Raw genomic sequence first — 12,725 nt, forward strand, 5'->3', positions numbered from 1 at the left:
CCTTGTAGACCTAGGCAACCACCAATACATCTCTATAGATTTGTGTATCTTGGACATTTCATATAAATGGAATCATACAATATGTGATCTTTGTATGGTCTCTGGCTTCTTTCACTTAGCATAAAGTTTTTAATGTTCATCCATTTTGTAGTAAATCATAGTGCTTCCTTTTTGTTGCTGATTGCTTTCCCGTTGTATGGCTATCCCACATTTTATTTATCCATTCATTAATTGATACACTAAATTTTACAAAGCATGTGTGACATTTTTTCTATGGATCTAATATTTATGAAACCATACCTTCCACATAAAGTGTGGCTGTTGATGTAGCTTTTCCAGCTACAAAGGTGTAGTCAGCAGCATCCCCAAAGTGAACATTCCTGATGTTCAGTGAGTGTGTAAGCTTTTTGGTTCTCATCTGGCACTTGTCAGTTGATTTGATTTCCACACCATTCTTTAACCATTTGTAAGAGATGCCTTCATAGTTCACTGTCACCTCAAAAGTAATGGTGTCTTTTTCTTCAGCGTTGATGTCTTTCAGCATGGAAGTAATCATGATTGCTGCAAAGGAGAAAAGGAAACACACCCAAGGAAACTTTACGTAAATATGATGTAGGTTATAAGTGCTGCAGAATAAAAACTTGGAATGTTTTTAGTACATCTGTTGAGGCAATTATAGTTTAGAGATACAAGCTTTGATACCTCCCATGTACCATACAGGACAGTGCCAGCTCAGAGGAACAGAAAGATCAAGTGATAGACACTGAGCCATCTTTCCAGGTAGCCTTTCAGTGCTACTCTAACTGGAACATTTTATCCAGGTGGAGATATTAGTGCTTTACTCAGTGTAACCAAATACTAGATGTTTCAAGTAACAATTTTATTTTTTATTTTTTGAGGCAGGTTCTAACTTTGTTGCCCAGGCTGGAGTGCAGTGCCATGATCGTGGCTCACTGCAGCCTTGGTCTTCTGGGCCCAAGTGATCCTCCAACCTCAGCCTCCTGAGTAGCTGGGACTACAACTCTGTGCCACCATGCCCAGCTAATTTTTTTTTCCTTTTGTTTTTGGTAGAGGCAGGATCTCACTGTGTTTCCCAGCCTGGTCACAAAATCTTGATCTCAAGTGATTCTCCTGCCTTGGCCTCCCAAAGTACTGGGATTACAGGCTTGAGCCACCCTACCCACCCAATCAAGGATTTTTGAGTGGTCAGCAAAGTGTAGGATATAGAATATCAATGAATCTACTGAATATTTCATATTTTATATACATATATGTATCTATTTTTAACTTACGGGTGACTGTCAGGGTGGCGCTGACTTGGTCATTGCCACAGACAAATGTGTATTCTGCCGAGTCCTCTGTGCTGGTGTTCATGATGATCAGCTGGTGGAGTTTTCCCTGCACAACTATCTTGAACTTTTCACTCATCTCAATTTCCACACCATTCTTCAGCCACATGGAAGGGACATTGAAGTGGGACACCTCACACTCAAAAGAGGCAGTTTTGGTCTCAGGCACCTCGATATTTTTCATGGTTTTTGTAATATGTAATGCTTGGTAAAATCAGAGAACACTTCAGTTAATACAATTTATTTTAAAAATAGACGAAACCAAACAAATTAATACATGGGGTTCATCAAGGAAAGGGCCGTAGGGGCTGCCTGATACTCACTCTCCACAAACAGTTTTGCTTTGCATTCCAATTGCCCCACCACAGCTGTGTATTCCCCAGCATCTGAGGGGGAGATGTTCTGCAGCATCAGCTTGTGGACCTTCCTTTCTGAGACCAGTCTGTGTTTGTCACTCGGCTTAATTTCCACATTCTTATGGAACCATTTTACTGGAACGGTGTCATGGGAAACACTAACTTCAAAGGCAACCGTGGCATTTTCCAAGGCTGTCACATCCTTTGGCTTTTTAATGATCTTGACAGCTAAGAGGAAAATTGGAGCAATTCAGTGATAGGGTTAACTTAATGGTAACCATGGGCTGACTATTTGTAAAGTGTTTCTAAGTCAACTTACTCTCCACGTGCAGTCTGGCACTGGCTCCTAGCCTTCCAAGCCTGAAGCCATAAACAGACTCATCCACGATGGCACAGTTTTTAATCCTCAGAGAGTAAACTGTTCCTTTGACAGAGATAGCATACTTTTCATTGGATTCCAGCACAACTCCATTTTTGATCCACTGGACACCTTTGACATTAGGGTGTGTAAGCTCGACAGTGAAAACAGCATCCTGTGTTTCTGTCACTGTGAGGTTCTTCAGAGTCTTCTTAATTTTGACAGCTGAAGACAAATTTATGATTGGGTTAGAAAATATGGATGACATCATGAAGGAAAAGAAGTCCTGAACAAGATCATTGCTTAGTCACCCTGCAAAAAAATGGCTACCAAACATTTTGCAGTTATGCAGCACCTCTGTTTTAAAAGACACCGGAGATTATTTAGGGAAACCTGGGATCCAACTGGATGTGTACATCATGAAATGATTTTTCTGTGCTCGAGTAGTATGAAGTTTGCATAGCTATATATATTAGTAGCATAATAGACTAATTGGAGAAGGGTGAGAGATGAATGGAGAATCAGTGTCTGATATAGCTGTTTCACAGAGCTTTAACCTAAGAAATGGCTTTTTTGCATAAACACATTTGATAGGCAATTTTGTGCCTTGTGGTATGTGTCTCAGGAAGGTTTAGAGGATCTAGAAGGACTTTATGAAGTGAAAATTTATGGTATCCAAAATGGCCATATCATTTGTCTTTTAAAATGATAACGATCAAGATTGTAATATGATTTGAAAAGGACAAATCCTATGTTACTTACCTTCAACTTTAAGTTTGGCAGATGTTTTGGAGGTGGCCACCTTGTAGGTATATTCTCCAATGTCATCTAATTTGGTGGCAGCAATGATAAGTCTCCTTTTGTGGCCATCAGACTCACTTCTGATGTTGTTAGTCAGTGGTAGGTGTTTGCCATCCCTCAACCATTCACCTTTGGAATCTGGGTTGGCAACTTCACATTCAAACACAGCTTCCTGGGATTCAGCTACGGTCTGATCTGTGAGTGGCTTGGAGATGGCCCCACCTTTGGAACAAGAGAAGTACAGTATGAGCCCTTTAAAAATACTCACATAATAAGAAAATCTTTGCAGAAGTAAATATAAAATATCAAATTTAAGAACATGATTTTGAAATCATGAAATGTCTATAAGATTGTTTTTACCCATATTGAGAAGGTACCAAAGAAATCCCTTATTCTAAGTATGTATGACTGATAATTAGGAGAAATACTGGAATCAGAAAAGTTTTGTGAAGAAAAAGCAATTGTTGAATTAATAGGAAATTCTTAGAACAGTGTAACACTGGGATAGCCTCTAACCCAATTCCTTCTTCTTCAGAAGCATTTTACTTGGTCTTTTAATGATTATTTCCTGAGAATCTGATATTTTGACTACATAAAAATTTGCTAAACAAAATGTACAAGTCATCAATGTTTCTACTAGATTAAGGATTTCTGCATACTAAAAATCACTGTGTTGACAAATGTCACCATTCTATGAAGTTTCACCCCATTGCCTCCACTCTTATCATCCGCTAGTAGAAATAATTACTGCTTTAACAAGCTAGTTGCTTATGTATCTGTCCTCTCTAAATTATGAATTTCTCAAGAAAAAAATCATTTCTTATTTAGTTTTGTGTCCTGAGTTCCTACAAGTGTCTGACCTATGGTAGGTACTTTAAAAACGTTGGGTGAAATCACAGAAGGGTTCATAGTTTATTCCTGTTTCCACACATTTAAAAACATGTAATTTATATTAAATGTATAAAAATGCTAAATCTGAAATTTTGTTTTACCAGTCTTTTCATGGTCCGATCTCTGAGGAAATCTTATAATGTAACTAAGTATAAACCATGAAACTTTCATACCAAATAAGACAGATCATTACCATATAACTTGCTTCAATTCTGGATGTAATAGACAACACGATCTAAATGTAATATCTCAACTCTCAATATTTAAACTGTAATGAACCAAACAAATTAATGATGACTTCTAGTTTTTTGTTGACAATTGATTTACATTTTTTATTCTTCGTTGTAAAGCTAAGACATTCTGCTGAATGATGGTCTTATTTCTACATGATATCATAAGAGATACAGTTACGTTAAACTGTATTTTGAAAATATTTATTGAGTTCATTAAAAGGTAGGAAGAAAACAAAAGGCACAAAGACTAAAGAAGCAAGAATGGCTACGAAAGGAAATAATTCTTTAGAATAAGAAAGTTTAAATAAAGCTCAATTCAGCAAATATCAATTGATTATCTGTCATTTGCAATATATTGGAATATACAACGAAAATTCCAGATTTCAGGAGTTTATACACTGATATTGAAAGAGGAAGGATATTGAAAGAGGAAATGGGGAATAAGACAAGTGCATAATAAATACTATGAACGAGGCACATATAAAGTGATCCTGGGGTTGGAGGAGGAAGAGATCATATATAAATGGGGAGATTAAGGAAGGTTTAATGGAGAAGGTGATGTTTGAGGTAGGCCTAGAAGAACATTTGTAATTTAGGCTGGTGGGAATGGTGTTGCAAGTACTATTGGCTTTGGGAACAGCATAAGCAGAGGCATGGAAGTGGGAAACTGAAAGGAGTTTTGGGGGAAATGAATAACAATTTCTTAAAATAACAATCGCTCCTCATAAGAATTTAGGTTAATAAATATACCAACCTGCCACAGTAAGTTTTCCAGATGTCATATTTTCTCCCGCAAAAAATGTATATTTTCCTTCATCATCTTTCATCATATTTAGAACTGTCAGTTTATATATTTTTCCGTGTGCTTCGATTTTATATTTAGAACTGGGTTTGATTTCCTTGTCCTTAAAATTCCACAAGACATCAATTCCAGAGTGGGACAGCTCAACCTCAAACACCACATTTTGAGTTTCTGTACAGGTAAGGTCACGAAGACCTCTGATAATTTTAATTTCTGGGGAAAAAATAAAATAATCTCTTGGTTATTATTACACTGAGAAAGTAGAATGCTTAAAGTAATTATTAGATAAGTAGAATAATCCTTACTTTCTACAGAGAGATTACAGTTGGTTTCAACTCTGCCAACTATCAGCTTGTAGGGTCCTTCGTCTGAAGCATGAGTTCGGTTAATGACTAGCCGCTGTTTAGTACCTTTTACAATGGCATGCACACGGTCATCAGGCTTGATTTGTTCATCATTTAAGTACCACTTAACAGAAGTCACATCAGGGACTGAGACCTTACATTCAAGCACAGCCTTTGTGCCTTCAATCACGTTAACATCTTTTAGAGGTGTTATCACGTCCACACCTGCAAAATCATACACACACAAGATGAATGAATTTTGTTGAAATTGTCTGTTCTTTGAAGTTCTTTATGTTGCTTGATAGTGTAAACATAAAATTGTATAAGTAGGACTCACTATAGACAGAGACACGCCCACTGGTGGAGAGGCCAAGGGCTGGAATGGTGAAAGAGTAATTTCCAGCATCTTCCTTAGTCATGTCTTCAATGAGCAGCATATGAGATTGTTTGTCTATCACAATGTGAACCCTGTCACTGGGCTGCACTTCTTGGCCGTCTTTCATCCAGACACCTTCCACACTTTCCAAGGAGACTTTAACTTCAAGCTGAACAATGTCACCCTCACAGACTTTTTGGTCACTAAGTCCTTGTAGGATAGCAATGGGGCGGGCTGTGAAATATGGGGAGAAAAAGAATGTTATGATCATTTTTTATCAATAAACCATAAAGATGCTCACTGCAGGCTGACAGGAATGGGAAGACTTACGTTTCATCTTTAGTTTACAGGTTGTCTTTTTTCCGTCAATGACAAAGCTGTATTCTCCCTGGTCCTCCTTGGTTACGTCCTTGACTGTGAGGTTCTGACGTCCACGACGAGATGTAATTGTGTATTTGCCATTGGATTTAAGCTCCACATTGTTATGATACCATTTTCCTTCTATATTTTCTGGGGATACAATACACTCTAATTCTCCTGAATATGATTCTGGAACTTCTATGTCCTCAAGTTCCTTCACAAACTCAACAACTGCACCTGAAGTGTATAACAGAAAAAGAAATCATTTTTTTTTGGAGAGGTATGCATCTAGACTTAGGATAGAGACAATGTCTTGTATACCTCTTATCTCCCCCATACTATCAGGAATATTCTTAATATCTACCTGCTAATGGGCTGAGAGATAAATTTTCAATGAGAAGCAGTTATTTTATTTTAATTTTTAAATATTTTTGAAAGTAAAGAATTATGTTTTAATAAAAATCTTAAAAGCTAAAAATCAAGATAATACTACTTAAAAAAATCCAAATGGTCAAATTATTAACATTCTTAATTAGGAACATAAATTTATGATTCTGGCTATGAAACTTATAGCCAATTTCCAAATAATTGTTTTATGAAAGAAAAATTGCATAGCTAATTTGACCACATGCTAAGGGTGACCTTAGAGCTTAGGTAAACAATGAAATCCTTTGTTGTTGAATACCTTCAACAATAAGTTTAGCAGTTGTTTTGATATTTTCATCTTCCACAAGTACACAGCTGTAATCTTCAGCATCAGACATATCAATGGTCAGTATGGAGAGGAAGTGAACCTTTCTGTCAGAGTGCATCCTGTATTTATCTCCCTCATGAACCTCCATACCATCTTTATACCATTTCACTTTGACAAATGGTTCTGAAGTTTCACATTCAAAGGTTGCCATAGTATCTTTTTCCTTAGCAACAACATCTTGTAATTCCTGTGTGAAAGTGATCAATTGCTTGGCTACAAGAAAAAGGTGGGGGGAAAAGGGGAGAGCACATTATATTAAATTAAATTCGCAACCTGAGGAATGGGGAAAGAAAATAAAAGTAAACGCACTCATGGATATTCTTGAATACAAAGACAAGTCTATCAAAGGAAAGACACGCAAATTACCTTGGACAAGTAAGAATGCGTGACTGGAGGTTTCTCCAGCTATGTTGATGGCTTTTACCATGATGCTGGCAGAGTCCTCAGCAGTCACATCTCTTATGACCAATTCACAAACATTGTCTTCGGGCCAGTACCAGTAGATCCGGTCAGACCGTTCAATTTTGACACCATTTTTGTACCATTCACATTCAGGGTCTGGTTTCCCCACGACTCTGACCCGGAAGTGTGCATCAGATCCTTGGCCCACTGTTTGGCTTTGGATTCTTTCGAAGATTTTTGGAGCCTCCATACTAGGACTTAGTTCAATCTTATCAGGTTTAAAAGTTGGAATCGTGATTTTGCCTTCTTCGGCAAGAGCTTTCTTTTCCTCTTCAGTTAACTCTTTGGTCCAGTGGAGAAGTTCATCTTTTGTCTTCCTGAGGAGTTCCTCATAGGATTCATCTTTCTTTCGAGACTTGAGCTCCACAGCGGTAATGGCTTCATAATAGCCCTCTTCTGTTCTGCGCTTGAATTTACTGCGCAGCTCTTCCGACTCTTCGGGCACTTTTTCATGGGTAATTCTTTCAGCCCTTTTCAACTTCACAACTTCTTTGGTTTCAGTGGTGTCAACAGGTCTATCCACTTTTTGTACTTCAAACTGAAGCTTTCCTGGTTCGTGTACGTGAAACTCGGGCCTTGGTTCAGGAGCTCTCCTAAGAACAGACCTAAAATCTTCCCTCTGTTGAATCTCAAGCTTCACTTTATGCTCTATCACACCTTCAGGATTTTCTGCGGTGACCTTCACTTCACCTGTGTCATATGATTTGCAGTCCACGATGTCCAGGTAATGGATACCATCATAGCGAACTCTGAACCTTTTGCTTTTGCGAATGAGCTGTCCATTGAGGTACCAGTTGACTTTGGGCTGAGGGTAGCCTGTTACCCTGCAGCGGAACCTTGCAGTCTCCCCTTCAAGTACTCTAACTGGCTCTGGGAACAAGACAATGTCTGGCTTTTGCTTTTCTTTCTGATCTGTTGTTACACCTGTAAGTGCACCTTCATGAGCCATTCTCTCTAATTCTTCAATTCTCTGTAAGCCTTTCCTCCCCTCAGGCAACTGGGATTCTTCCACAAGACTTTTCTCATCTTTAACAATAAGGGTAGCAGATGTATGATCTGTTCCGTATTTGTTAGTGGCTCTGCAAGTAATGATACCACTGTCTCTAGAATATGCAACACCATAATCAAGGCTGCAGTACCCAAATTCATTGATCATACGGAGCCTGTTGGCTGCCTCAAGTGGCTTTCCATCATGGAGCCACTCCACCACCATCGTTGGGTCACCAATGGGTGTTAGCCTGCATTCAAAGTGGGCAGGTCCAAAGCGCTTAAGTCTTAAGGAGGTGAGTTTTTTCTTGAAGAATGGTTTCTGTTGTTTCTCTTTGTCATAGAGATCACCTTCTTCCCATTGCTCTTGACCATATCGCAAATGGAGGGGCTCCAGTTCTGGGGCTGCAATCTCCTTTGCTCTATATGTCCCCCTTGGGATGATTAATTTTCTCTCTGGTTCAGGCTCTGCAAACTCAACTTCAACATTTACTTTGCATCTTGTAGTGTCTCTGCCAGCTTTATTAATAGCAGTCGCGGTATACCAGGCAGAATCTTGGCTGACAGTGGAATCGATTTTAAGGGCAGCTTGTCCCTTGGTTCCTTCAATTCTATAAAAAGTTGGGGGAGGGAATCATCAATATAGTAGTATAGCTTCCCTGGTTATTGGATTTGTATAATGAGCTTAGCTTTATTATTTCCAAACTTACCTGATTTTGGGATATTTATGAGGCACAATGATGTCACTGTTTTTCAACCATACAATGTCAGGGTTGGGGTTACCCGTAGCTCTGACTTTCATTTCAAGTCGGGAACCTTCCTTTACATTGAGATTTTTCAGTTTTTCTACAAACATCGGTTTTACCTGATGTTCCACAGCTGAAAGAGAAAGGTCATGATTTAGAGGGAGTAAGGCTGAAATACCTGTTTATAATCCAAGTGATAAGAAAATTCATTTAGTTTTATTTTATCTCATTTTACCTTCCACAGTTAAAATAACTGAAATTGAAGATCTGCCTGCCCTGTTTTGGGCAACCACAGTCCATTCCCCAGAATCACTGGGTGCGGCAGGGACAATAATTAGTGATTGAGTACCATCTTCTTTAATGACCACTTTATGGGTATAGTCATTGACAATTTGCTGGCCTGTGAAAATATGTTCAAAAGAAAGTAGATTTTAAAATAGTTTTTAAAAATTGTTAGACAGATATATAAGCTTGTTTTTGTGTTTTTATTATTCATGAGCAAAAACCTGTCATACTTACCATCATGAAACCAGAACGTCTCTGGCATAGGTCTACCAACAACCTTTAAGTCAAATCTGGCAGTTTGCCCTTCTAAACATTTGAAAGAAGCAGGTTTTAACACAAAGACTGGTTTATACAGTCTCTCAAGTTGTGACTCATCTGTCTCCTCCAGCCTACGTCCAGGGGACATTCTTGCAGGGGACATCCGTGCAGGAGACATCCTTGCAGGTGACATCCGTGCAGGAGACATGCGTATAGGAGACCTGCTCACTGAACGTGGAGAGAGAGATCTGTAAAACAAAGACAAACAATACTTTCATGAGGCCTAAAGAAAACTGAGCAAAACAAACTTCATTTTGTCTTATTCATTATTCATTATTCACGTTATTTTAGAATTTACTTCTTGCATGTATTAGAAGGCACCTCCAACTCATTCAGATCTAAAATGGAATATATTATTGTTGCCCCCACAGCTATGTTTTTCCTATATTCTCAATTTTGGCTGGTAGTCTTTCAGTACATCCAGGTACCCAGGTTCAAAAATCTTGGAATAATTCTCAATACTGTCTTTTCCTTACCACTTGGATTTAATCAGTCACTAGACTTTTTTGATTTAACTACCAAAACATCCTAATAAATGTTGGTTGGATAAGTAAACCAAATGAATACATTTATGGAAAAATAAAAATATATATATTTTTTATCTCAGAGGAGGAAAACATAGAAATCAATTTGGAAACAAAACAAAGCAAAACAAGACTCTATCTACACATTGCAGCCAGACTGACTTGGAGTTTGAATGCTGGCACCACCACTTACAGGCTGGATGAATTAAGGCAATTTTCATAGATTCCCAGGGCCTCAGTGTTCCTATTTCCAAACCAATAATAGTCATCTTTTTATTGCAGGGCTGTTGTATAAATTTACATTTGTAAAAATCAGGTGTCAAATAAGAGCTATTGTGATATTAGCTGTAGCACTAGGAAAATAAATAGTATGATACACTGATGAAAATTCTTTGTTCATCTTACATAGGGGCAAGAAATAAAAACTCTTGGCAATTGTTGGTGTTGCCACTGGTAAGTTTCTGTGCCATCTTAGCCCTCAATTTTTTCCTTACACAATAGCGATTTCCTACTAAGATATTTGATGTTTTGAAAACAATTTACATACTAAGTAACCCAAATTATTATAAGTCTTACCTGATTCTGCTCACTGGCTCTGGTGTGGGGATGTAAGTTGGAGCTCCAAGTGGTGCAGCAGGCTCCACATACAATTTCCCTGAGCAAATTGCATTTCCTTTAATATTGCTGGCAAATGCAGTGTAGATTCCTTCATCTTCTGGAAGAACAACAGGTATACGCAGACTAGCTCTGCCATCTTGTAGAAAGTCCATTTGATATCTTTCTCCATGTTTGATGCGCTTGCCATCTTTGTACCAAGCAATCTGCAAAGAATACCATGCATGTATGAGTAAAATTTACATCAAATAGTTATACTGTAACCAACTTGTATCTTTACTGTGGCAAGGAGGTATTATAAATGTTTATATTTTACCTTTGGTAATGGATATCCAGACATCTTGCAATGAAAAGTGACACCCATCCCCTCAAGAATTCTATAATTCTTGATTCTTAACTCAAATCCTGATTCAACAGCTTCAGATTCAGAAATGTCAACTGCCATCTTTTCTTCTCCATCTTCTTCAAGAAGTTCTTCTAATGTAGTCTTTATTATTCTATATTCAATTTCTTTAATAAGTCTCTCTTCAAAGGAAGAAATATGGAATTCCTATGCAAAAAAGATTATGGTCTGTTAAAAATACTTATCCTTACTGATGGAAATTATTTAAGGATATGTATCTGAGCTAGATTGTTGAAGTTTTTAGCTGGGAGAAGAATCTAGAAGACTTTGGTTTGTTTGTTTTAATCTGCATTATGGTCATCTTTCCCACTGAATGCTGTGGCATCTTGGGTAGAAAGGTTTTTCCAAAAAAGCAGGAGTTAGAGTTGGGTTAGAGGTTACATTAGCTTATCATACAGATGAAGAGATCTTGGCATTAATGAACTTAGCTCTACTAATATTGGTCTTTTCCTTAATATATTATAAACCCTATTTCTAAAGCCACATTTATGGCATATATGTAATCTCTATTTCTAAACTCACAGGTGCAACATACCATGAAGATTAAGGAAACTTAGCAGCAGTGAACTTTGACCTACTAATAGTTGTCTAACCCTGAGCTCATCACTTGAAAATGAAAATATCAAACAAAAAAAGGAAAGTATAATTTATGAAATTGGTTGGTTGGTCATTATTTTTATACTCACCTGATCTTCTACATATGTTCTGACCATTACAGTATCTTTGGCCATTTTCTTCCTAATTAAGGCTTGTTCTTTTTCATACTCTTTTTCATACTCAGAGTATACAAATCCAGGGGCTGTTTCTCCAACTTTGGGTTCTTGAACAAATGCAGTCACTTGTGTCTGGTAAAGCATTTCTTGCTGGGACTTCATCAGTGACTCATAATCAGCTAAGAGTTAAGAACATAAGTTAATTTTTAATATTCTTACTAAAAAACATTCATGCCACTATGCATTCAGGTAAACTCTACATTGGGGAAAGTTGATAACCAAAAGCCAAATTTTCCAAATATCTACTATTGACGTGCTCAATATTTTCTAGATGGAATTTGGAAACCAAACTTACACTAACAAATCAAATCAGCCACTACAATTGTAGAAAGAATTTTATATTAGCAGTCAGTTTTGGGGGGATCTACCGTGGAGGTCTTCCTAATCTGCTGTGTGGCTTTTAACAATTCATTTACCTTCCTGAATCTTGAGTGCTTTTTTGGCTAAATGAAGATAATATTGTAATTTCCTCTAAGGGATACTGTGTAGATCAAATGAAACAGAGTGCGAACCAGTTCACTGTAAATGTGAACAGTCTAGCATGAAAGCTATTGCATTTGTTTTCAAGTTATAAACATTGAAAATCCTGACTTCCAGGTTTTCTTTAAAGTATCAGGAGCAACACTGAGTCTGGTAACAACCTGGTGCATGCCTGGTAACAGCCTGGTGCATGCCGGGCAACAACACAGCTACTGTCTCTTTGAGGCAGGGCACCTACTCTCCAGTTTGCCACTGTTTTCATTGCGCTCACTGTTACCTGCCTGGGCCTGGAAGGCAACTGGATTTAGAATCTGTGCATTTTCGGAGGCATGATATGCCTAGAAACAAACACACCAAACAGAAACTATTGCTAGAACCTCAGAAGTTTAATGCCAGTATAGTTTTTGAGGCCATGTGGTCTAAAACATTTTCCATACAACTGAGGCAAAGACACTGGGGCAAAGTATCAGAACCAGTAAATGGCAACAGGTTTTTCAGCAAACGGACA

At 37.9% G+C, this 12,725-nt stretch overlaps 1 protein-coding gene and 1 long non-coding RNA gene across 5 annotated transcripts in view; one reads left to right on the forward strand and one right to left on the reverse strand.

The window, feature by feature from the left end:
* TTN (titin) overlaps positions 1–12,725 on the reverse strand; it is a 272,326-nt gene that overhangs the window by 233,460 nt on the left and 26,141 nt on the right. For all 4 annotated transcript variants that reach the window (XM_025405605.1, XM_025405603.1, XM_025405604.1 and 1 more), the window contains 17 exons: positions 11,651–11,856; positions 10,878–11,111; positions 10,523–10,767; positions 9,339–9,610; positions 9,055–9,219; positions 8,784–8,952; positions 6,991–8,684; positions 6,556–6,837; positions 5,841–6,107; positions 5,472–5,744; positions 5,096–5,359; positions 4,743–5,003; positions 2,826–3,086; positions 2,025–2,288; positions 1,673–1,933; positions 1,293–1,553; positions 301–561 (listed from right to left, as the gene is read on the reverse strand). In XM_025405605.1, coding sequence (XP_025261390.1) covers positions 301–561; positions 1,293–1,553; positions 1,673–1,933; positions 2,025–2,288; positions 2,826–3,086; positions 4,743–5,003; positions 5,096–5,359; positions 5,472–5,744; positions 5,841–6,107; positions 6,556–6,837; positions 6,991–8,684; positions 8,784–8,952; positions 9,055–9,219; positions 9,339–9,610; positions 10,523–10,767; positions 10,878–11,111; positions 11,651–11,856 — 5,640 coding nt within the window. The remainder of the gene's footprint in view (positions 1–300; positions 562–1,292; positions 1,554–1,672; positions 1,934–2,024; positions 2,289–2,825; positions 3,087–4,742; positions 5,004–5,095; positions 5,360–5,471; positions 5,745–5,840; positions 6,108–6,555; positions 6,838–6,990; positions 8,685–8,783; positions 8,953–9,054; positions 9,220–9,338; positions 9,611–10,522; positions 10,768–10,877; positions 11,112–11,650; positions 11,857–12,725) is intronic.
* Positions 8,561–11,614, forward strand: LOC112636741. Its single transcript, XR_003122234.1, has 2 exons — positions 8,561–10,399; positions 11,489–11,614. It is a non-coding gene; the product is annotated as an uncharacterized LOC112636741 (long non-coding RNA).

The sequence above is a fragment of the Theropithecus gelada genome, chromosome 12 (assembly GCF_003255815.1).
Source record: "Theropithecus gelada isolate Dixy chromosome 12, Tgel_1.0, whole genome shotgun sequence".
NCBI classification, from domain to species: Eukaryota; Metazoa; Chordata; class Mammalia; order Primates; family Cercopithecidae; genus Theropithecus; species Theropithecus gelada.